This window comes from Urocampus carinirostris, chromosome 7 (assembly GCF_059441175.1).
Source record: "Urocampus carinirostris isolate Australia breed hairy pipefish chromosome 7, RoL_Ucar_1.0, whole genome shotgun sequence".
In the NCBI taxonomy this organism is placed as follows: domain Eukaryota; kingdom Metazoa; phylum Chordata; class Actinopteri; order Syngnathiformes; family Syngnathidae; genus Urocampus; species Urocampus carinirostris.
In genome coordinates this window covers 6,620,669-6,646,202 of record NC_142355.1, presented here as the reverse complement: position 1 = coordinate 6,646,202, position 25,534 = coordinate 6,620,669, and the positions used below count along the sequence as shown (strand labels likewise).

Sequence of the window (25,534 nt, the reverse complement as noted above, 5' to 3'; positions counted from 1 at the left end):
TAATTGAACAGTTTTTATTTGTACGTAAATTTTGTTTAGTAGGCTTTGTTTTGAAAATTTGAATCAAACACATCATCCATCTGGGGTTTTTGGGGTTTTTAAGGGTTATTGTTCTATCTTCGTTATTCATTATCCATTATCCGTTATCGGTCAGTTCATAGTACGCTACAAAGCCTAGGAGCCGGGACACTTACTCTCAGCCAAAAGGCCAAGCTAAGGTCCTAGCCCTAAAGCCTTGCTGCGATCATTGCGAATGCACCGTTCCCGGAGGTACTGCAATACCGGGCCGATGCGTGGAGTGGACAGAGCAAGCTCTTATTCCATCTCCGGATTGCAAAAATCAAAGTTCAAGGCCAAGCTAAGGCCACTTTAGCCTGCGATGCGTGGATTAACTCAGCACACATCATCCATCTATCCAAGACTCCATTATTTTTTTCTAACATACTGAAAGTAGTTTTGTATCTTGATCAAATTTTGCAGTACAGTGGAACCTCGCTAGTTCGCGGTTCCACTTTTGCGGGTTCAGAGCTTCGCGGGTCTAAAAAATATACCTTACCTTCTCAACAAAAGCATTTATTGACTTGACGCCATTGAGCGCGAGCTTATGTCAACTGAGGACACGGTGTGGACACTCTTATTGTGAAGGGGAGGGGGAGGCCCTGACACGATGCTTAGTCATGGTGAGTTACCACTTCGCTTACCCCCCTCTCCTTTAACTCCTCCCACCTCACCCCCTTCTTATGTGGCGCTCAATTTATCATGGAGGAACTCGACAACGCGACATAAGTATATTCTCTTATGTCACATTTTATCTCAAGTTTGACTTTATCATACCAAAAGCGAGCGGTTGTTTGTACTACCTAAACACGGCTAATTGTGTGTGGTTTCGTGTATTTGTTGTAAAAGCCGTTCGATGCCGCTAGCTAAAGTATGTTGTTATTGTCAGAAGGCAGCTCTTTCACTTTCATTAAAATGAACACAGACCATTTTTTTAACAGTTGTTTCCCAAAACGCTTCACAAACACTCATCGAATATCACATTTTCACTGTTTTTATGGTTCGTAGTGGTTTTGCCGCAGTCCTATTCCGTGTACATACAACATATTTTAGTTTTTTTTTGTTATAAAATGAATTTCACTCTCTCTCTCTCTACCCGTATTCTATATGGTGTACTGTATACAGGGGTATACTCTATACATTTTTTTAAGCATTTTTGAAGGGGCGCCGCTACTTCGCGGATTTTCACTTTTCGCGGGTGGTCTTGGTCCCCATCAACCGCGAAAACCGAGGGATTACTGTATTGGCATTCTAGGTAATAGTTTGTCTTACTTACTGGTGTGTCAGTCAAGGTTCCCAAATTGTGCAGGTGCAGTGTCAGTGGTATATAAGAATAGTTGAAGTGTTTTTAGCCCCGGAGAACCCACATTTTTCCGAAAAAGAAACGGGTTTTCGGGTTCTCTAGGGTTAAAAAGCTCCCAATAGAAACATCAATGTGCTTTTTTTTCCCTGAGCGTGCACACGATTAAATGACATTACAAACACTGTCTTCCCATGTAGAGTGGGAAATTGCAACTTCTATACAAAGATTTTGTCATATTTTTCTTGTTCTTTTGTTTTCACAGTGTAATCACACAAAGGAGGATCCTACAACTTAAAGCAGATACAAGACTTTTACAAGGCGAAAGGTTTTGAGCTCACGTGGCATCATTCCCGTCCCCGAGAGACGTTTCCTTTTTTCGAGGGCAATCTCGCAGTTCTGATGCAGACGTGGCGAAGTCCGCTCGGAGGGTGTCAGAGGGCCACGCCCTTGACCAGCGAAGACTCCAAAGTGACAGCAAACTCATTGAGCGTGTGCAGGATACGAGAGAGCGAGTGCACGGCGGCGCGGTCGCGCATCAGGGCGCCGTCTTCGTAGGTGCGGGACGTCAGGGGACACTCGGCCAGAAGGGGAAGCCACTGGGAAAGAAGACGGTCCCTAAGAAGAGGACAGGCATGCTGATAAGATACTCAAGACTTTCGTGGCAGGTTGGGTCCAATGTTCCCTCTAATTTTCCACGAGTCCGAGCGTTTACACAAAGTCGGTGAGCAACGCTTGAAACAACAGTGAGCAACAGCAATCCCAAGTGTGGCAACTAAGTCATTATCAAACATGTCCAAAACTTGACATCAAGTTACATTTTGCTGAGTTTCCGGCAATGCAAAATTATTTTTCTCTTTTGAAATGAATTGACTCATGTACTATTGCAAAGGTTGTACGGCCTATGTCGTTTGTTCTTACAATTCTTTTACAAGATATCCATTTCTTTTTATTTCCTGATATATTTTGTCGCATAATATTAACATTTTTGGGGGCTTATTTAGTCGGTTGTAAGATACAGAACTGTACTTAATCACATTTTTTAGTGGAAGTAGAAGTAGAACAAGATTCACTTGATATAATGGGAAATTATTTGAATGCAACACAAACTTTTTCCCGTGTTTTTTTCTACTTTTTTTAAAATTCCTTTAAAAAAAATCTCATTGTGTTTATTTTTTCCGAGCTGTTACTTTTTTCTTTTTGTTCTCTATTTACTTTTTTCCTACATTTATTTCTTTTCTTTTTTTCTGTCTTTTTTCTAAATTTTTCCTTCTTTTTTCTCTTCCTTTGGTATCTTTTTTTCTTAGCTTTTCACTACTTTTTTCTTTTTTGTTCTATTCCCCCCTTCCTTTAAGTCATTTTGTGAATAATCTTACATAATATTTGGTCATGTTGGGATTAAAGAAGCAAAACAACCCAAAGAGCCGTTTAGGACCCGAAAGAGCCGGTTCCTTTTAGTGAGCCAAGCTGAAGAAGCCGGTTCCCTGACAAACTCTACTAACTTTACTCAACTTCGTTCTCCTTCGACTCGACTTCTAAATATCGCGTTTAGGACACAACGTCAGGGGAACCCGTGTATTTTTACCTTCATGCACTGTAACTTTGACTTAAGTCGCTTCTTAATAAGTAATTTTGAGCCCTCATTTTTGTGCGCTGTCTAGATTTTCTTGTGCACCGAGAATATGCGAGCAGTGCGCAATTGCGCACGCGCGCAGCTTAGAGGGAGCACTAGTTGGGTCTAAAATATCTATGATTATGTTCGGGTCTGGCCTGGCTTCTCACTTGCTGCTTTAAAAAAACTATCCACCTGTCATTGTTCTTCTTTGTCTCTCTCCCTCTTAAAGTGCCAATGTAGATTCTTAAGCACGTACTGCTGCTGCGGTTTATGGCTGAATTTTTAAACCGTCAAAATGAGGGCGGCCTTACAATTTTCCGGTCAACTCTTAAAAAAAATGTGTTAATGATAGAAAATTGTCGGGTAATAGTTGCTCTGCAAGGGTTTGTTGCGCCTCCTTCTCCTAGGGGGCGCCAACCGGGTTTGGAACTGGGCGCAGGTGTGTTCAATCTTCACACACCTGACCCCCTCATCATTCTGGCCTTTTATATAAACATTTTGGACAGCACACGTCGTCAAGCTATAATTCATTTCCTCTGTCCTTTCATTTCTTCTGTCGTTACTGCATCGGGTTTGTTTTTCTGTTCCTCTTTTGGGCATTTTGTTTGTGGCTTTGTGCCCACTTGTATGTTTGTGACTTTGTTCACTACGTCTCGATTTCCGGTTTTGATCTCCGTTTCTGGTTTGCACTTTGTCAGGTTCGATTTGGTTTGGACGTGTCGTTTGTTTTGTGCCACCTCGTTGTTCATTTCTTACTTTGGTTTTGTGATTAAATAGTATCCTTATGGCAGCACGGCGGCGCAGTGGAGCGCATGTGCGGCACAGTTCTGAGGGTATGAGATCAAACCTTCCTGTGTGGAGTTTGCACGTTCTCCCCACGGTTGCGTGGGTTTCCTCCGGGAACTCCGGTTTCCTCCCACATTCCAAAAACATGCATGTCACGTTAATTGGCCGGTCCAAATTGTCCCTAGGTGTGAATGGGCTAGTGAGTTGTCTGTCTCTGTGTGCCCTGCGATTGGCTGGCAACCATTTTAGGGTCTCCCCTGCCCACTGCCCGAAGATAGCTGGGATGGGCTCCAGCACCCCCGCGACCCTACTGAGGATAAGCGGTAGAGATAATGGATGGATGGATGGATGGATGGATACTATCCTCATTTTGAGCACATCTGCCTCAGTTCCTGCCTCCCTCCCAAGGGTCCATCACCCCCAAAACTTGACCTCAGCAGACACCTCATCTCATCTCATTATCTGCACCGCTTATCCTCAGTAGGGTCGCGGGCGTGCTGGAGCCCATCCCAGCAATCATCGGGCAGTGGGCAGGGGAGACCCTAAAATGGTTGCCAGCCAATCGCAGGGCGCACAGGGACAGACAACTCATTCGCTCATTCACACCTAGGGACAATTTGGACCGGACAATCCACCTGAAATGCATGTCTTTGGAATGTGGGAGGAAACCGGAGTGCCCGGAGGAAACCCACGCAAGCACGGGGAGAACATACAAACTCCGCACAGGAAGTCCAGTAGCTGGATTTGAACGCACACATGAGGTTCTCAAGACCTTAGAACTGTGCCGCACACGCGCTAACCACTGCGCCGCCGTGCTGTAAATGTTTTCACTGTCTTGTTTAACTTAGACTTTGTTACAAAATACACGCATTATTTTTTATCATAAATCACCCCTCACCAATAAATTGTTAAATTTTAAGCTAGGCTACGGGCCCGGTCCTGCAGATTAAGTTAATTGGTTAGGCTCTGGGTAGGTGGCGCTTTAATACCCGCGGGTATGGGTCAGGTCGGATTTTCTTTAGGCCCGAGCTTATCACTCTAGTGCGTGTATTGATGAAACCACTGACCTGACTCCCAAGCAAACCAACAGCTGAAATTTGCCCTCCTTCCCTATGTTTCGTGGTGAAGCGCTGATTGAATGAACATAGTGGCAGAGCAAGTCGCAAGGCGGATCCTTGATCAGCATGGACCCGGGCGGGTGGCCTGGGTGGTCAGCTGTCTCCATGGAAATCACAGCCTTCTCTATTACAAAGAGATATAAAAATATATATAAATATATTGTTAAAACATAACACACTTAGTGTAAAGTGACAAGAATATCATTTACTGCATTCTAACACACACAACAAACATCACACACATACAGAACTTCGAGATAAATTTTGATTTCCAGACTATAAGTTGCAGTTTTTTTCATAGTTTGGGTGGGGATGCGACTTATACTCTGGTAAGATTTATATGTCAAGTCATTTATTTTTATTTGTATAGCCCTTAATCACAAAGAGTCTCAAAGGGCTTCACAGGTTATTACACAGACTATCATTACACCATCCCCTGACCTGGAACCAACAAATGTTAATTTATTAACACATTTTTACCAGGTTTATTATTTAAAATGTTATTTTCGCACTAAACCGCAAGAGGGCCCTCTAGGCCCGTTTTCATCATTTCAATCTTGGTGTGTAGTGCCACCAAGTGTATTTTTATCCTATTGCTTTTGTTCAGAAAAAGATCCCTTGTCATTTGTTTTTATACCGTATTTTCCGCACTATAAGGCGCACCGGGTTATAGGGCGCACCCCCAAAAAATAGTTTTTGGTCCGATATTTGACATACATAAGACGCACCGGATTATAAGGCGCTACAATGGGAACGTCGACAAAACAGTCAGATAGTTCAGTCAAACTTATTACCCCCTTAACATTCCCAAAGCTTGCAAAGATGCAAATACGTGTCGAGAACACGTGCGGATGCGGTGTCCGTACGATGTCACTCAAATGCATCGTTCCATCATTCGGAAGGTTAAAGTCTTGGGATTCAAGAAATGCCAACCATTCCTTAATTAATATTTTCGCTCACAACTTTACTGTGCATATGACAATAAACACTTGGAATTAAGTTTAATTTAAAAATAGACACTCCATTCCATCCATTATCTGCACCGCTTATCACAGAAACATCGAGTTCAGTCTGAAACAAGATACAGGGAAAATATATAGCCGAAGTAGCTCACCGAAGTGGTTGTGTTCAAAAATAATGTGCAGCCATGGTCCTCTTATATCCGTGAGTTTAGTAAATCCAGGAGAATAAAACATTTAAGAATACAGAATAGAAAAAAATGCTTTCTGTATGCCGTCAACCATGTGCTATACGCATTCATCTTTTTTGGCCAATTGCAGGCTTTGTTTTGCCGCTTCAGCCAATGCCAGCCTGTAAATGATAAAAAGGATCCGTCCCTTGACCTCCGAATAACTTTAGCCAATAGTGATCGATTCAACTGATGATTGACACATCTTTTTCGGCCAATTGCAGGCTTTGTTTTACAGCTTAAGCCTATGCCAGCCTGTAAATGATAAAAAGGATCCGCCCCTTGACCTCCGAATAACTTTAGCCAATAGTGATCGATTCAAATGATGATTGACACATTGGTTAGCCAATGAAACGCCGGTAAATAAATCCCAGCATACACCGCGGACTACTTGGCGTTCGGGGGAAAATCTAGTCGGCGGCTGCAAGTTAGTTGGAAGACTTTGCGATTTAATATTCATCCATAAATAAGGTGCACTGTATTATAAGGCGCATGGTCAGCTTTTGAAAAAAATTAAGACTTTTAGGTGCGCCTTATAGTGCGGAAAATACGGTACTTAGTATATGGCTAATCAAGTACAGAATGAAATCATAATATTGAAAAACGTAGCTAAACATTTGGAGTTGACATGCTATAACTGATTCAGCCTAATAACAGAAAGTCAGGATCCGGATCCAGAGCCAAACTGTGTTTGACATCCGTGAAAGAGGCAAAACAATTCAAGAATCTGGGGTTGTTTTTGTTATGTGTAAAAAGATTTGAAAAGGAAGATGTTATTGCCCGTTTGAGTGTTTTAGCGGACAATCAAAGTAGTTGATGGAATGCATTTTTATCTAGATTTTTGACTATAATGTATTTATAAAAATAAATATTTATATTTCAAAAGGAACATACAGTGGAACCTCAGTTTTCGAACGCCTCTCAGTTCGAACAAATCGGAGTCCGACCAAAAATTTAGAGAAATTCTTGCTTCGCTGTTCGGTCAAAAAAATCGGAGTTCGAACGCCGGTAATGCGTGAGTGCGTACGCTAGGGTGCCATGCTGAGCGGCGTACGGGTGTTTTAGCCCCTTATTATGCCTCCGAAGAAAGTCAGTGCAAGCGGCAAAGTTGCTACAGGTGAAAAAAGAAAAGTAGTGCGTACAACTATTTAAGAAAGAAATAATAGCCAAATATGAAGGAGGTGTGCGAGCGCCTTCTGCTGACCACCACAAAGGTAAGAAATCCTATTCATAAGATTACTATAACGCGAACGTACAATTAGCCTGGGTTAGCTTTAAGTTTACGTTAAACATTCAGGGTGTTGGAACGGAGCCCAACATTTAGGGTGTTGGGACGCAGCCCCCTTTCCAATAAACCGCTCACCACTTGTTGTGGAGACCCGGGTGCTAAATGACTTGTAAACGACCTGATTTTTTTATTTTTACACGTTCATGTTAGCGTAATCTTTCGTACGGAAGATTACGATAACGCAAACGTACGATTAGCCAGGGTTAGCTTTATGTTTACGTTAAACATTCATGGTAAACATTCAGGGTGTTGGAACGGATTAAAACGATTTACATTATTTTTAATGGGAAAAATGATTTCGGTGATCGAACAAATCGGTTTTCGAACAGGGTTCTGGAACCGATTATGGTCGAGAACCGAGGTTCCACTGTAGCTTGTTTTGTTTTTTTCCAATTTTCTTAGTTTCATAGAAAATTGGTAATTCGTAATTTGTTATAAACTGGCGTAGCAAACTACAGAAGATTCATAGTATTCGGTAGCTCTTTTCAAGTACTGTTATTTAAGGTCAACAAAAACATAGTGCCAGAAAACATCCTAAAATGATTCACTTGGAAAGAGGGAAATTATAACTTGAGGGGCTGTAGTGAATTCAAAATCCCAAAGGTGAGAACCACCAGGAAAAGTATGTGTGTGTCTGTGTGTGGAGTCAAACTTTGGAATCATTTACAAGATGAGATCAAACAATGTTCAAATTTAAATACAAAAAAGCATTACTGGCGAAATCCAGGGATGAAGAAAATGGGATGTGAGGGAGATTGGAAATACTGCGTTTAAAACTATGGTTAACTTGTTGTTATTGTTGCTATTATTATATCAGAACTGTTATTATGTTTATTTTTATTGTTGTTATTATCATTGGTGCCGCAGTGACATTTGGTAACCTGGCGCATTATGACGTTGAGGGATGGGTATTGCCAAGATTAGTGTATAAAATCTGTGATTATTGTAATTATCATAATTATTGATATCCGACCTATGTAATAAGTATATCAATGAGATTTTGTTATATTAGACACAAGAGGAAAGGAGGATTTGTAAAATGTATTTAATAGGGAAGATAAAGGGGTAGGGAAAATAAGCAGTTGCTTCTGACTACCCCTTTCGAAGTTATGTGACATTATTTTGCTGTTGACTCATTGTTTTTGTCCTGTTTTTATTTTAATGTTCGAAATAAAAGTTTTCATTCATTCATTCATTCATTCAAAAACACGGTGTAGTTAACAGGACCATTTGCAGCCACTTCAGAAGTTACCAAGTGTTTCCTGAACATTCAAGTGAGTCTGAAAAACGTAGCACTCACCTACAAAGTCCCAAACAAACACGTTTCTTTGGAAAAGACGGCTGGACTTGATGCCGTGGAGGAGGAACTTCTCTAAAGACGGAACCAAACCGCCCTCACCGCATAGCAACATGGTCAGGTTGCCTCTCTGTCAAAAATCAAAAGGGGACAAACAGACACCAGATACAATTTTCAGTGATAGCCCCAACCAAAAACAACGTCCATTACTTAGTTACATGTACACAACTGTATTTTTTATGTTATTCTATACATTTTGGTATATTCTATACAATACAATTCATGGAATACATCCAGTACAAATGAGAGTGGTTTGCTATCTGCGATCAGGCCCACCCTTCCAGAGCGTGCCCAACGGGGGATCTGTGCCATGCTCAGGCACGGATTAATTGTGCTCACACTTCATCACATCTAAAATCTGGATTTTAGGAGCAAGCGTGCTTAGGTACAGTACAATGGCTCTCGTGTGAGTGCACCCTTTTACTGAGACGTGGATCAACAGAAGTTTTCATTGAAATGTACAACTTAAAATATGTTACCGTAAATTCCAGACTATAAGCCGCTACTTTTTTCCCCAAACGTTCAACCCTGCGGCTTATTCAGTGATGCAGCCAATTTATGTAATTTTTCTAACGGCTGCCAGCAGCGCTCGAGTACAAAAGGTTAAGATTTAGACCGGTGGAATACATGCGCCGAGAAAGACTGCAACTTTTTAGCTTGTGCACAATTAAAATTAGCACAGACATATCCTCACCATGTAAATTGCAATAAGAAAGGCACATGACGCAGCTTTCAAGCTAAAAGTAATCGAGAAGTCCGATAAAGAAGGAAACAGAGCTACTGCACGTAAACTTTGCAAGTGTGTTGCTAGCGTGTTTTTGATTAAGGGAGCGTGGGACGACGTCTATATAACAAAGTCTATTTCCCATACTGAAGGAAGACGACTTTGATGACGTCAGTTCTAAGGTGGAAGATGAGGACAGTTTACCGTGGTTTCTACAAGTACCGTTTATTTTTTTAACAGACCCGTTTACTGTGCTGCGAGCGTGTTCCTAGTAGCGTTTTGCTACCCTTCACAGGTACGGTTTGGGATGAAAGGTATAATATTATTATTAAAGCTTTGAAAACTCTCTCGGTGTACCGTCTTTCTTTGTAAATATGTGAAACCATGTATAATAAGTATCTGCAACTGTATATTTTTGTAATGTATTTATTTTAGAGACTTATTCTGATATGTTTTCCACGGGCGAATCAAAAAGAAGGGGCGAATACAACCGGGGATGACGGGAAGTGGAGTAAAGGTGAGACGTGTTTGTGGACGCAGCGGACAATAGTGGATATACATTTTTACCACCCTTACCTTACCTCCCACCCTTGGATTATTTTCAATGGGACCTGGACTCTGCAGGTCTGCATCAAACCTTAAGTACCGGTATCATTTTCCGTTCGTATTGCCGGCTGTAATTTTCAGACTGTGTCCTATATATTCAGTTATAATCGCGGGACTCAAAGTCAGGTTTGGGTTATTTTTGTGATTGTGTTACATGTTTTAATGTGGGTGCATGCGGCTTATATACAGGTGCGGCTTGTGTAAGTACAAAAGTTATCCTCTCAAAATGTGGTGGGTGCGGCTTATAATCAGGTGCGCTCTATAGTCCGGAATTTACGGTAAATGACATAAACACACCTCTTGTTCAGGTTTGTGAAAGTGCTTAACGAGGTTATTAGCCGCCTCCCTCATGTCTTCGTGGACTTCAACAGACAGAACTCCTGTCAAGATTCGGAAACACAAACATGAGAAAGAGTAAAGAAAAGTATGAGAACTGTTGTTTATCACAAGAGAAGCATAAAGAAGTTATAGATTATTTTCTAGTACGCACTGGTCCGATTCCCAAGAGAGCCCAGCACAGCGCGTACGCCTTGGGAAGGTGAGGCCAACTCTGGTGGTGTCCCGGTCCATCTTCCAGAATCCTCCTCTCCACCAGGGGTCACTAAGTGACCAATGAGGACTCGTTCCAGGCTGCCATCACCCACACCTTTCCCCAACCATCGGCCGCAAGGGAACCTAGCAGGGAACAACATACACATTTAAGAACCATGAAAAAAAATAAAAAAAATAATACAAAAATAAAAAGATCAATAAGGATAGGCTGCTTCTTTTTACTTGTAAGTGTGTCCCGTAATCTCATTGTAGACCATCACGCAGTCGATGAGACACTTGGCCAGTAGGCCCGAGTTCTCCTGTCCTAGCTGCAAAGTGCTCAGTCGACCCAGGTTCTTGCACTGGAAAAAACACAACAAGTTGTAAGGCTAGAGTATCTTTGGAAGACGTAGAACATATTCTCGTGACACAAAAATTTGGAAGAGCACATCTGCCTGTTTTGCACTTTTTTGAGACCATCACATAACTCTGGGTAGCAAAAATGTTGAATGAAAGTAGTACAGATGCTTTTTTTATTCCAAAATTGTATTCATGCACTTATGACTTTTTTGTGTGTGTGTTTTGACCCACACCTCGAAATAAATCTCCTGCGTATTCTTGGGGATCTGTCTGACTCCCGAATCTCCCATTTCTCCAGACACGCACACCCACGGGTTGACAGTTGCCATGGCGATGCTCAGCTTCTTCATGGGAATGATAGCAACACGATAGGGAATGTCTGCAGAGAAAGTGGGTTGAATGTGAAGTCAGTGTGTTAAGTTTAAACCTTGGCAGACACTCAAAATAAGGAGAGAACATAATAATGGATTTTTAACTTGCGAGTGGGACAGAAAGAGAAGCCATCAGATAAAGTATTTCCATCCTCGTTCTAAGGCCCTCTCTATTTTATTAGATCTTCAAGTTTACATAAAGCAGATCAACCTCAAGGGTGTGGAAATCAAAGAACAGCAACATGATAAAGACAATTATTTAAGTCTCGCTACTTCGCGCTTTGGTTATTGCTGTTTTACTGCTTTGCGGATTTTGAATTATATTGTCTTTATTGTAATTGATACCAACGTATTGTACATTGTGTTCTGAGCAGACAGCACACAAAAAATGCCAGGTTGTGGAGGGCTTTGTATGTTAGGTGGGCATGACTTTCATTGTGCGCGACGGTCATAAACTGGTGTATACTGCGGGTCAAACAGCACAAGTGCACCAAAACAAACTGGGAAGCATGGTAATAGCTAACTTTTAGCGTCTTGTTACATACATTGAGGAAAGCCAGAATAGCGCAAAGAAAGGGTGATCACCGGCAGGTTCTCCGTGGATTGCTATATAGTCTGAGAGGGGACTGAGGCAGCGTCGGTAGAGAAGGCAATAGCGAGGCTGCAGGGCTGGCCTACTCTTAAGGCTAAGTTGCGTAAAAATCATCACAAGCTACCGCTGCGGAGCTCAATTCGAGGTTTCCTGATGCTAGCATGCAGCTAGCCAGCGCACAATAAATCGTTTTCTTGCACGAAAAGGAGCAGCCTTCCAATTTCGTTGAACTATTGTATGAGAATAAAGACCATGAATTCAACTAAAATTCTGTGTTCTTATTTGTAGATCCAAGTCCAGTCCAGTCAAGTCAAGTCATGTTTATTTGTATAGCCCTTAATCACAAGGAGTCTCGAAGAGCTTATTACCATAATATGTTGCTATATTGTTTTATGCAACCAAAAACGAGTGCTAAAAGGCACAAGGAAAAATACAAACTACGGAGGCCCAAAGTGATCAATCCATAGTTTTTATTATGTTACGGTCGTGTACTCTTAGTAAGGACGTCATCTTGAGGTAAGTTTGACCCTTGGGGGTTTTTATAATGGGGGGACACTCCTTCGCGGATATTCCCTTTTCGCAGGGGTTACTGGTCTCCATTAACTGTGATAACGAAGGGATTACTGGAAAACAACAAACAACAGTGCGCAATCATAGTCAAAACAAGGAACTGGAATCCTATGAAGTCTCCTTTGCAGGTGTCCAATATCAAAAACAGAATAAACTTATTAGTATCAATCCATCTGTCCATCTATCCAAAACATAGTACAGTGAAGTCTCTGTTATCGCGGTTAATGGGGACCGAGACCACCCGCGAAAACTGAAAATCCGCGAAGTAGCGGCACCCCTTCAAAAATGTTTAAAAAAAACGTATACAGGTATACAGTATATCCCCCCCTGTATACATGCTCTTCGGTTCACTAGATGCACCAAGGGATAAAGAGCGTTTGGGAAGCATCACGATGGGCTTCACAAAACTTTTACACATAAAAAATCACCGCGAGACAAAGACTAACTAACAGCGATTTATGGCGAGAAGCGTACTGTATACGAGATAAGCGTAGACTGATGGGCATCGGGAGAAGCTTTGGCTACTGTAGTGAATGGGCCAATGGGGAGTCGAGTATTCAGCGAGTGCTGGCCAATCAGCTTGCGTTTATGCCCGTGATGCTTAGCGTATACGTGCATTTCTTTGTGTTTTCAAATTTTGTAAAATGATGCAATTACTAATTCTAATTGAATATTTTGTTTTCAAATTTTGTAAAATAATGTAATTTCTAATTCTAATTGGATATTTTGTTTTAAAATTTTGTAAAATAATGTAATTTCTAATTGTAATATAATATTTTTCATTATTACTGTACGTGCATTTCTTTGTGTTTTAAAATTTTGTAAAATGATGCAATTAGTAATTCTAATTGAATATTTTGTTTTCAAATTTTGTGAAATAATGTAATTTCTAATTTTAATTTAATATTTTGTTTTAAAATTTTGTAAAATAATGTAATTTCTAATTGTAATATAATATTTTTCATTATTACTGTACATGCATTTCTTTGTGTTTTCAAATTTTGTAAAATGATGCAATTACTAATTCTAATTGAATATTTTGTTTTCAAATTTTGTGAAATAATGTCATTTCTAATTTTAATTTAATATTTTGTTTTCGAATTTTGTAAAATAATGTAATTTCTAATTGTAATATAATATTTTTCATTATTACTGTACGTGCATTTCTTTGTGTTTTAAAATTTTGTAAAATGATGCAATTACTAATTCTAATTGAATATTTTGTTTTCAAATTTTGTGAAATAATGTAATTTCTAATTTTAATTTGATATTTTGTTTTCAAATTTTGTCAAATAATGTAATTTCTAATTGTAATATAATATTTTTCATTATTACTGCACATGCATTTCTTTGTGTTTTAAAATTTTGTAAAATGATGCAATTACTAATTCCAATTGAATATTTTGTTTTCAATTTTTGTGAAATAATGTCATTTCTAATTTTAATCTAATATTTTTCATTATTATTATTATTTTTTGAATATTTTTTGATATTTTTAATTTTTGAATATTTTTTAGACCTGTGAAGCTCTGAACCCGCGAAAGTGGAGGTTCCACGGTATATCACTTTTTCATTAGGGTTTATTTCAAATTGCATTTGCCCTTTTTTCCTTTATTTGCTTTGCAAGTATGAATCCGATCTACCTTAAATTTGACTGAAGCTGTACAAAAAAAGCTTCCCTCGTCTTGCCTATGTCACAAAAATTAATGAATGATAGTTGTATCTCTTTTGACTCACTGATGGAGGCGAAGGCGTACGTGAAACAAAGGTAATCCACCGTGTTGAGAGAGAGAAGGTGAAAAAGGAACTGTTCCCTTTCTTCCTCGCAGAGAAGGAATGCGTGAGGCTTGTATAACTGTCTGTGTGTACAAACATGAGCAGAGAAGGTCAAATAATGCACGGGACAAAAACAAGAATCTATTGTTCACCTGAGTAACTCTTGGTTTGCAAGCAGCTCTTTAAGGTGCAGCGATAACATCCGTTTTTCAAGGGCCAAGCTGATCCAGGCTCGCGCTTGTCCTACTTCTGACAGGCCTTCACTCATTGTCTGGATGAACCTGAAGCAAAATACCATACACTTTTTAAGAGTATTGACTGTTTATGTATCTTTATTGAATGTTCAATTTGAACCCAAGAGAACTTGTAATAAAAATAATGTTTTTTTCCCTTTTAACTTGGATTCACTAAACACCTCATTTATAACACTTGACATGCTTTTGTTTCTGATCTAATTCCAACTACCATATTCCACATTCCAAACTATTTTTTAGGTGTACAAAACAGCAAAAATCAGTCTTTGTAGTTTTTAAACCGAACCACAAATGATTTCTGAATATTCACCCGATTATGGTGTTATACAACTTCAAAATATTATTACATTTTCTGAAAAAAACATTCACCTGTACAGGGATGCTGATGCAGATATCTCTGCATATATTCACTACTCAACCGTACCTAGACAAGTCTTATTACCTCAAAGTTTCTATCCTCAGCCAAACAGCAATTACACCTTGCAACCAGTGTTCCCTCAGCGCACAAGAAAATCTATCCAGCGCAATGTTCCCTCTAAACTGCGTGTGTCAGTTTTTAGAGTTTTTCGAGAACCGGCTTCTTCGGCTCGGCTCACTAAAAGGAAACGTCTCTTTCGGGTCCTAAACGGCTCTTAAGGATGTTTTTGCTTCTTTCATCCCTATATGACCAAATATTATGTAAAATTATGCACAAAATGATTTAAAGGAAGGGGGAATAAAACAAAAAAGAAAAAAATACCAAAATGAAAAAGGAATGAAAAGCTGAGAAAAAAAGAATTGTTGTAAAAACAAATGACGTTTGTAGGCAACACAACCTTTGCAATAATACATGAGTCAATTCATTCAAAAGTGAAAATATTTGTTGCCGAGCAAAATGTAACTTGATGTCAATATTTGGACATGTTTGATAATACTTCGTTGCCACACTTGGGATTGCTGTTGCTCACTGTTGTTTCAAGCGTTGCTCACCGACTTTGTGTGAACGCTCAGACCCCTGGAAAATTAGAGGGAACATTGCTTGCAACCCTCACCTTTAAGATTAATGTTGTATTCCGGGGAGCTTTATGTAAAAGGGTTCAAAAGAATGATTTGAATTCCTCTAATTGGGATTTCAACAAGGTTGTTTGGAAGTTTTAAGTACACATTTTCTCTTTAATTCCTAATGGAGACACGGGTATGTTACTCACCTCATATCTTGTACTAAGGATCCTCTGAAATGGACAACACCCTCATCACATCTTTTCTGGTCTGTGCCTGAAACTATTTGATACAAATGAAAACATGCATTGCATTTACACATGAACCAAACCGAGACCAGACTAGATGACATGCGATTATTTACATCATATCATCCTCATTTACCCTACCTGGAGATTCAGCGGAAAACTCTGTTTTCTCCAGTGCTGCCAGGTAATGAAGCAGATGGGACCATAAAGCCGACTTCCCCTGTTTAAACCCATTTAGACACATATTAATATTGGTGACTCGGTAATTCTGCCGGCATTAATTCTATTTGGTAAAAAATGTGAGATCACATCTAACCTGTTTCATCTGCAGACCATGACCCCAGGTTCTTTCTAGTAAATCACACAAACCGTGGATCAGCGTGTTCTCCTGCAGGCCGGTGATATTGGCCTCCCCTGTACCCACTTCCACACTCTCCTTTCCTATCCTCTCCATCAACATACGTTTGGTCTAGAGAAGAATGTTTGATCATTTAAAAAGCAACAAAATTATTTAGACAGTGGCTATGTTGACATGCAAGGAATAGTCCCATTGGGATCAGATTTTGGACCAATCAGAACAAATTGTTTACATTTCTAGTGACAAATAACCTCAGATACATGCCATTTGCGAGAAATACGAGAGGGGTCTTTGGGAGGGGCAGAATTAAGCAGCGTTGTGGCGCAAATAGACGTCTTCGCATTTAATTTGAGATTAAATAAAGAACAGTTTAATTAATGTCACTCACCACAAGCAACAAAAAAACTGCGTGTTTCCTCCTTGCTCTGAAAGTGTGTGCTCTATTGTTAATTTAAAATTGTGCTCATTTGCACCGTAAATTCCGGACTATAGAGCGCACCTGATTATAAGCCGCACCCACCACATTTTAAGAGGATGACCGCTTTTGTACTTTGTACACAAGCCGCAACTGTATATAAGCCGCATGCGCCCACATTAAAACATGTAACATAATCACAAAATTAACCCAAATCCGACTTTGTGTCCCGCGATTGTAACTGAATATAAAGTACACAGTCCAAAAACCACAGCCGGCAAAATGAACGGAAAATGATAACGGTACTTAAGGTTTGATGCAGACCTGCAGAGTCCGGGTCCAGTTGAAAATAATCCAAGGAAAAAAAAAATATATTTCCAAAGGTAAGGGTGTGAAAAATATATATCCACTACTGTCCGCCGTCTCACGTTTACTCCAGATCCCGTCAGCCCCCGTGGTTTTTGTCCCTTCTTTTTGATTCGCCCGTACAAAACATATCAGAATAAGTCTCTAAAATAAATACATTACAAAAATATACAGTTGCAAATACATATTATACATGGTTACACATATTTACAAAGAAAGACGGTACACCGAGAGAGTTTTCAAAGCTTTAATAATAGTATTATAACTTTCATCCCAAAACGTGTCTGTGAAGGGTAGCAAAACGCTACTAGCAACACGCTCGCAACACAGTGAACGATCTCTGTTGGGACCCATAGATTTTTGAGCATGCGACCCATCACTTTTCAGAGGTAAAATGAACACTGTGTGCAATGCTGGCAGTCGCCCGTTTTCATCTATTTCCTGCATGTAAACATAGTCAGTGTTTTAAAAAGTACTTTAAGTTGACCCTCTCACCTTCAGTCGGCATTCACTCAACAGCCCTTGAACAAACTCCCCGTGTGTCTCAGCAATCACTTGAGGAGAAAGGTTTAGAAAACACAACTGATTGAGTTGCTTCCTTGCCAGTGAGTGCTTCTATGGAAGAAAATCAAATCAGCAAAGACACAATTAGAAATGCATTTCCATACGGACTTGATTGTAATTGTCAAAACAAAATACCTGTCTTTGTTCACCGTCCGGTCCGGATAGCTCCGCTGCTGTTGCCGCTGCTGATGTCCACCTGGGATCGGATCTGCGTGATGCTGTGACACGATTGCACCGTCTACCCGAAAGTTAACAGTCATACACTCACCACTAGATAAATGGTGAATGACCAAAAGTAGAATCCTTGTGTAACATGGTCTACAATTTTCAACTGGTGGGCCAGGGGCAAGTCAGGCTAAAAAACCCTCAAAAGGTGGACCAAATTCCTGTTAGGTCCAAGAGGCAAATATTTTTTAGAAAGGGCCAAAAAGATTTAGATTTTTTTTCCCTTCATAAATCGAATCCAAATTTCAAACCTGCATTTTGTATTTTTAGGGTTGTCTCTGTGATATTAAAATATGTGTGATGATCTGAAACCCTTGTGATTGATAAATAAGCAAAAAACGCAGAAATCAGAGAGAGAGCAGATACTTTTTACGGCACTGTAGCTATAAAACACATTTTCATGATCACAAAAACACATTGAAATAGTAATTGAACATAGAAATACAGTAATGAGACAGATAAAATGATAATAAAAATAACTTTATAGCCTCGGTCTCAAGTGGCAATGCCTGAAAATTCCCATAAATTGGATTATCTCTCATATGTCAGGCAACATATATGTTTTAAAGTCATCACAAAGCTCCAATTTTGCGTTGCTTAAGTGGCTTGTAAGTAGAGGTATCAATGTATTTATTTTTCCATATTACGCAGTATATGTGTAGTGACATTTTTCTCTATGCGACTGTAATGTTTGTGACTTGAATAATTAATAACTTGAAACTTACTTCACATTAGGTAGTTCCATTTATTTTACATAACAATTACACTAAGTTACATTTATACATCAGGCCATTTGAGGAGAGACATTAAGCTGATGTGGCCCTCGGTGAAAAGGATTTGCTCTACCTCCTGAGCTACTGCCGCCCCAAGTTGGGCATTGTTAACACATACTTAACAGAGAAAATATGAGACTTTTTTTAAGAACAACTCAAACGATGCACCCCACCTTTAAATCATTTCATTGCTTTTTAACCTTCATTATATATTTTTTATCACATCTTGTTAACAGATCCATTGAGTTCTTTATAGGTGCGCAGTGTGCAAATGGTTTATGCTTTCACCGTTAATCATGGCGTGACTGAGGCAGAAATAGCTGCGAAAACCTTGGTGGGGAGAGCCAAGAGCAATAAAGCAGCCTAATTACGATTAAAAAAAAACAATCATGCTGTTTTGCGATCCTGACTTGAAAGAGTGCCTTGGATACCAACTGTCAGTCAGTAAACCCCTGCTATATGATTCAGTAGCGCTACCAATTCATTAATCAAACAGCTACCACACCCCTTCCAGTGAGGAGACCCACCACGAGAAGAAACAACATTTAAAAGGACTTTAAAGAAATGCTGGAGTATGAAATGACGAGATAACCCAAACATCTCATCTCATCTCATTAGCCATACCGCTTATCCTCATTAGGGTCCTGGGGGGGCTGGAGCCCATCCCAACCATCTCCGGGCAGTGGGCAGGGGACACCCTGAACTGGTTGCCAGCCAATCGCAGGGCACACAGGGACAGAAAACTCATCCACTCATTCACACCTATGGACAATTTGGACCAGCCAATTCACTTGAAATGCATGTTTTTGGAACGTGGGAGGAAACCGGAGTGCCCGGAGGAAACCCACGCAAGCACGGGGAGAACATACAAACTCCGCACAGGAAGTCTGGAGCTGGAGTTGAACCCACGACAGGTTCCCATGACATGAACTGTGCCGCATAAGCACTAACCACTGCGCCGCCGTGCTGCTAACCCAAACATAAAAGAGTGAAATAAAAAGTCAAATGTAATACAATAAAGACCAATTAAGTCATACTAAAAAGTGTGCCATTAGCCTCCTCTTAGAAAACATGAAATGATCTGCATTTCTATAGCGCTTTTCAAGTCAAGACTTCCCAAAGCGCTTTACAGTGTGCTTCACATTTCCCAATAGCGGACGTGCAGCCATGTAAGGCGCTAACCTGCATATTGGGGGTATTAGGGGTTCAGTGTCTTACCCAAGGACACTTCGACATGTAACACGGAGGAGCCGGGATTCGAACTGCGATCTCTTGATCCCAAGACGATCCTACCTCCTGAGCCACTGCCGCGCCTGAGATCAAGGATCTCTGCAGACCTGATATACCCTGGTAAGCTGTTCCGCAAAGGAACCCTTACTGTAAGTGGCTGAAGGCAGTCCTACCCTAGATTTTAGTCTCTATTCTGGGATCGGCCAAGAAACCACAGTTAGAGGACCTTAAGGCCTGAGAAGGTTGATATTATAAAAGCAGGTCAGACTAGTAAAAACATCTTAAAATTGATCCTGAAAAGCACAGATAGTAAATGTAGTGATTTTAAAACTAGTATAATGTGATCCTACCGCTCACCCCCAGTTAACACACTTGCTTCTGAATTTGCAACAGCGACAGGCTTGAGATAGTCTTATTGGGATTCCGGAGAGCAGGGAATTATTATAATTTGAACTAAAAAAGATGAAAGCATGCATCACCAGCTCTGTGTTTGCCTGAGAGAGAAATGGGCACAATCTCTGAGCTTAGATTTTTTTCATTATCTAAAGCAGGGGTCGGCAACCTATGACACGGGTGCCAACAGTGGCACGCGAGGGGTTAACCAGTGGCACGCGAGCGAAAGGCAAAATAATAATGATTTTTTTTGTAAAGCGCATTTACCTGAAATGTAGACATTTTCAGTTGCACACCGTGTTATTTATAAGCTCTACTTGAAAAGTGCTATATAAATTCAGACCATTTACCATTTATGTTAGGGCCCCTCCGTGTGTCAGCGCGTGTTTGCGCGGCGCCACGCAAAGGAGAGCTCCGTGTCTTAACCCAGCCAACGAAACACACGCGCGCATTAAATGAACGAATCATGACGGCTCCTCGAGCGAAAACCAGCCAGCGGGGACAGATGACTGGGGCTTTGTGCAAAAAAATGAACGTGCTGTTTTGTGCATTATGCCTCGAGAGCGTTGTACCTCGCGCATCAAGTGTTAAACGTCATTACGGGACGAAACATGAATTCAAGGCAGAGACATTGAAACGCGCTGTGTCCAGGTAGCAAACAAACACAGACCATTAAAAACCTTTGTCGCTGCTAAAAACACCACCACTGAAGCTATCTAACAAATTGCTCACTGAATAGCAGAGCACGGAAAACCATTGACTGATGGCGAATATTTTAAAGAAGCGTGTGTAGGCCTTCTGCATTGCTGCTGTTATTTCAAGTTTTGATATTTTCTGCAAAAAGATATTGATGAATGGTATAGTAGCTGACCATATTACTTGTTTTTTGATTGCAGTTTATAGTTGATGAAGAATGGTTGATTCTGGTTAATTCTTGTGGTAAAAAGTTGAAGTCAGAATGGCTACAGGCCTTTCCACATGTTGTTCACATTCATATTTTAGTTAATTGATGAACAAGAATAGTGGAAGATAAATACGTGAGTTATACCAGTGTTTTTCAACCAGTGTGCCGTGAGACCTTGCCTAGTGTGCCGCTGGAATTTTATCTTTCCAAAGAAATCAGGCCATTATTCAGTATTTTTGCACTCCTTAGACGAGGAACTGTAATAGTCATCCATATCAATAGGTGGCAGTAGATTTTTATATAATTTTTATGTACTAATTATCTGCTCTTGAGGTAGCACAGTACATTTAATAACTTAGTTTGTTTAACAAAGCGGTTTAAGATTGCAGTGTAAACAATAAAAACATAAAGCACATCATTCTTTTTTATTTTAAGTATTATTTTCTTCTTTTTAAATAGTAATTATGAGGTAGTACAGTAAAATATTTGACATAACTTCATTTTCAACGGACGGTGTGCCATGGAACTTTTTTATAAATAAAAGTGTGCCTTGGTTCAAAAAGGCTTTGAAAACACTGAGTTATACGATTAAAATGCTATCCATGTTGTATATTTGGACTGATGTAAAATGACAGCTCTGTTTGATATTTAAAAAATGTCGTGCGAGTCATTAATCTTGGTGTGGCACACCGATTCACAAGGAAAGTGGCACTCCGCACCGAAAAGGTTGCTGTCCCCTGATCTAAAGAATAGAGTAAAAATAACGTTCCTAACACATTGTGAGGGTCTTAATTCTTGTAATTTTTGTATAAGCTTTTCTCTCTGACTAAAACTCTCTGCTTTAGGAAGTTCTCTCCCATCCATGACTTAACATCTAAAATTCATTCCAAAAGGGTATTATCAATAGGACTTTTGTTATCGGTCACAGTTGTGTATTATCTGCGTAATTATGGAACATGGTGCAGTCTCCTGATGACATCCTGGAGGAATTGCATATACGCATTCAAAAGTACTCTGAATTTTCATTTCGTTTGCCCAGTGTTGGCTCCTGCAAACTGGTGAATTTTTGTTCCACAAATCGTTTATATTTGGGTATACATTTAGCTGTCTGATTCACTTAAATTGACTACTTTGTTTGTGCAAGGTTACTGCTTGATGAGTTATATTTACTAGAATATTTATACACATTTTTAATACACTATTAATGTTGTTTCTTATTGTACAATGTTACTGTGTGCTGTTAGAACTAAGTTAGCGATGCTTAAACAATATTTTGTTCAAATTGCAATTTAAAAACATTTTAGTAAAAGATGGATAAACTTGTATCGTATCTAACTCTGTGTAAAGAAAATTTTTGTTCAACTAAAAATTAACTCATAGTTTGGGTGCACATTATAAATGAGTTTTTACAGTGGTATAATACCGCATTTGTGCAATAATTCATCAGTCGAATGCTGACCACAATCGCAAAACATTGGATGCAACAGGAATTGAACCCAGGTCGCGGCAGTAAGGGCCTCAAATCCTAATCACTAGACTACCAGTGTTATAGGTGACATAAGAAAGCGCATTAGATTTTAGCACATTATAACACTATTTTTATTCACAGTACCAAAGAAGAATGTTGGAAAATGGAGAAAACAGAAAGTTATCCAGAAAGATATAAATATACGCAAAAAAAGCATGACAAGAGAAACGACTCTTTAATGTAGTTGATGATGAATCTGACTTTGAAGGACATTAACTAATTCACTAAGTGCTAAAACGTAAAAATACTGTCTTGTTGTTATTTGAAAAAAGAACGATTATATTATGTTTGGTGTAGCTCATCGCTAAGTATTAAGCCTCAGGGAATGATTTCAGTAAGAGAAATCACTATTAGGTGCCAGGGGTGTCTATTTAGATCTTTTTTTCCCCCTGACTTTCTAGTTTTGCCCTCTCCTATTAGGCAAATGAGAGTGTGTGGACAACCCACATCGCGATTAGGCGTACTGAAGCAGTGTGGTGAGAGAACACAGCTTATTCCTTAAAAAAAAAAAAGACAAATTCCCATTCGTCATCGTCGGGTCAGAGATGGATGACATTTCATGCATGTCTGCAAGAACAAGATCGCCCAAGGCAATGTAATTGCCATGGTGAAGGAAATTGTGTGATCATTTCACCGCAAATGGACGCTGAAAAGTTCTTGCAGAGTTTAGGTATCACTTCATCGTTTAAGCAATAAAATTTATTTTACAAGAATAGTTTCCTTGTGTTTTATTGAGAGTATAGTTTAGATATTGGAGGTATCACAATCGCAAAAACATTACCAAAGTGAGAGTTCTGCTCGAAATGCATCATTCCAGAAAAATACGTTTAACTCCGTTTTTTGGGGGAAGCGAGTATTTTCAAGAAACTAAGCAATGTAGAACTGCAGTAAACAATGGTAAAAGCTAGAAACATACTTTTTTCTTTTAATGGAAGGTTAGGGTTAAAGCTTTCTTTTGATTTGTCCTATATCTGTATAGCTAAAGGAAACTAAATTTTCTATAAGCCTTCAAAAAGAGTCAAATTGGCACCGGCACTTCCAAGTTGTAAGAAAAATCTGGCATTGAACGAGTTGAATAGATTATAAATGTCATGTTTGTATTATGTATTAAACGTTTGTCACTTACAATGCTTAGTTTGAGCTGAGAAAAATGTAAAGAAAATGTTCTACTGATTTTTAATCGGTGCATGTTATACACGAGTGTGCGTTATACACAAATAAATATAGTATGAATTCTTAAGATATAAAATTAATTATTTTTATCAATTTTAGAAGGTACCTAATATTAACCACATTGTCAAAGTCTGAAACGCAGGGTTAGGTAGGGTTACTTTAACTTGATTACCGTATTTTCCTCACTATAAGGCGCACCGGGTTATAGGGCGCACCCCGAAAAAATAGTTTTTGGTCCTATATTTGACATACATAAGACGCACCGGATTATAAGGCGTTACAATGGGAACGTCGACAAAACAGTCAGATAGTTCAGTCCAACTTATTACCCCTTTAACATTCCCAAAGCTTGCAAAGAAGCGGATACGTGTCGTAGACACGTGCGGATGCGGTGTCCATACGATGTCACTCAAATGCATCGTTCCAAATATCATTCTGAAGGTTAAAGTCTTGGGATTCAAGAGATGCCAACCATTCCTTAGTTTCTATTTTCTTTTTCGCTCGCAACTTTACTGTGCATATGACAATAAACACTTGGAATTGAGTTTAATTTAAAAATAGACACTCCATTCCATCCATTATCTGCACCGCTTATAACAGAAACATCGAGTTCAGTCTGAAACAAGATAGAGGGAAAATATATAGCCGGAGTAGCTCACCGAAGTCGTTGTGTTCAATAATAATGTGCAACCATGGTCCTCTTATATCCGTGAGTGTAGTAAATCCAGGAGAGTAAAATATTTACAAATACAGTACAGAATAGTAAAATACTGTTTTCTCTATGCCGTCAACCCAACTTGCTATTCACATTCATCTTTTTCGGCCAATTGCAGGCTTTGTTTTGCCCCTTTAGCCTATGCCAGCCTGTAAATTATAAAAAGGATCCGCCCCCTTTACCTCCAAATAACTTTAATCAATAGTGATCGATTCAAATGATGATTGACACATTGGTTAGCCAATGAAACGCCGGTAAATAAATCCCAGCATACACCGCGGACTACTTTGCGTTCGGGGGAAAATCGAGTCGGCGGCTGCTGCATTAGTTGCAAGACTTTGCGACTTAATATTGATCCATAAATAAGGCGCACTGTATTATAAGGCGCATGGTCAGCTTTTGAAAAAAAATAAAGGCTTTTAGGTGCGCCTTATAGTGCGGAAAATACGGTACTTTCAATTACTTTTGGATTACTCAAATACCAAATATGCTAATAAAAGACAAAAGAACCTAAATATGAATAAAATGACTAAATTTTGTGCAGGCTTGGGGAGTAACGGAATACATGGAACGGCAAAAATGATGTTGGCAAGCTGTTTGGATTTATTTTCATTTTGTTTCTGTCGCATTTTATGTTAGTTTTGCCGGAGATCAAAGAGATCAAAGCCAGGAGAGAAAGCTTACCACGTGTTGTGAGTCATCATTTTATTCCTTTTTAGTTTCTTTTGTCTTTTATTAGCATATTTGGTATTGGAGTAATCCAAAAGTAATTGAAAGTAATCAAGTTAAAGCAACCCTACCCAACCCTGCTGAAACGTTACCCCTACAATACTACAATGGTTCACTGTTCATCCTTTTCTGAGTGAAAACAAAAATGATCCTGGCTGTTGTATGACACAGCGTCTATAGACACAGTTCACCAACCAGAATGAAAGACTCACTTGTTGCTTTGTGGGTGCATGAGGACATCAGCCTGCAGCTTGGGAAAATAACCCGGCTGGTGTCGACCCTGGCCGATCCTCATGTCTAGGAGGTGGGGGTGTATGGCGGTGTGGTCGGCCTTCAGCAGCCTGCACTCGATGGTCTTAGCTGCACGCACGGAGACAATGAAACGTCAGGAAAATACGATAGCGCTTTCTTGTCATTTTTGTGAGCAAACAAAGGACTGTT

General features: G+C 39.6%; 1 protein-coding gene and 1 pseudogene across 1 annotated transcript in view; both read right to left on the bottom strand.

Annotated features, from left to right (window-relative positions):
* Positions 1-248: 248 nt before the first annotated feature.
* On the bottom strand, positions 249-362 carry LOC148362198 (U2 spliceosomal RNA; annotated as a pseudogene).
* A 42-nt stretch (positions 363-404) lies between these two features.
* Positions 405-25,534, bottom strand: part of LOC148362196 (DENN domain-containing protein 5B-like) — a 57,347-nt gene continuing 32,217 nt past the window's right edge. The window contains exons 7-21 of the mRNA XM_088339609.1: positions 25,306-25,453; positions 17,559-17,661; positions 17,355-17,474; positions 16,037-16,189; positions 15,862-15,940; positions 15,682-15,754; positions 14,393-14,521; positions 14,202-14,323; positions 11,165-11,310; positions 10,815-10,933; positions 10,531-10,715; positions 10,338-10,420; positions 8,654-8,780; positions 4,826-5,000; positions 405-1,975 (exon numbers count right to left, since the gene is read on the bottom strand). Of these exons, the coding sequence (XP_088195735.1) occupies positions 1,792-1,975; positions 4,826-5,000; positions 8,654-8,780; positions 10,338-10,420; positions 10,531-10,715; positions 10,815-10,933; positions 11,165-11,310; positions 14,202-14,323; positions 14,393-14,521; positions 15,682-15,754; positions 15,862-15,940; positions 16,037-16,189; positions 17,355-17,474; positions 17,559-17,661; positions 25,306-25,453 (1,946 nt within the window). The 3' untranslated portion in view covers positions 405-1,791. The remainder of the gene's footprint in view (positions 1,976-4,825; positions 5,001-8,653; positions 8,781-10,337; positions 10,421-10,530; positions 10,716-10,814; positions 10,934-11,164; positions 11,311-14,201; positions 14,324-14,392; positions 14,522-15,681; positions 15,755-15,861; positions 15,941-16,036; positions 16,190-17,354; positions 17,475-17,558; positions 17,662-25,305; positions 25,454-25,534) is intronic.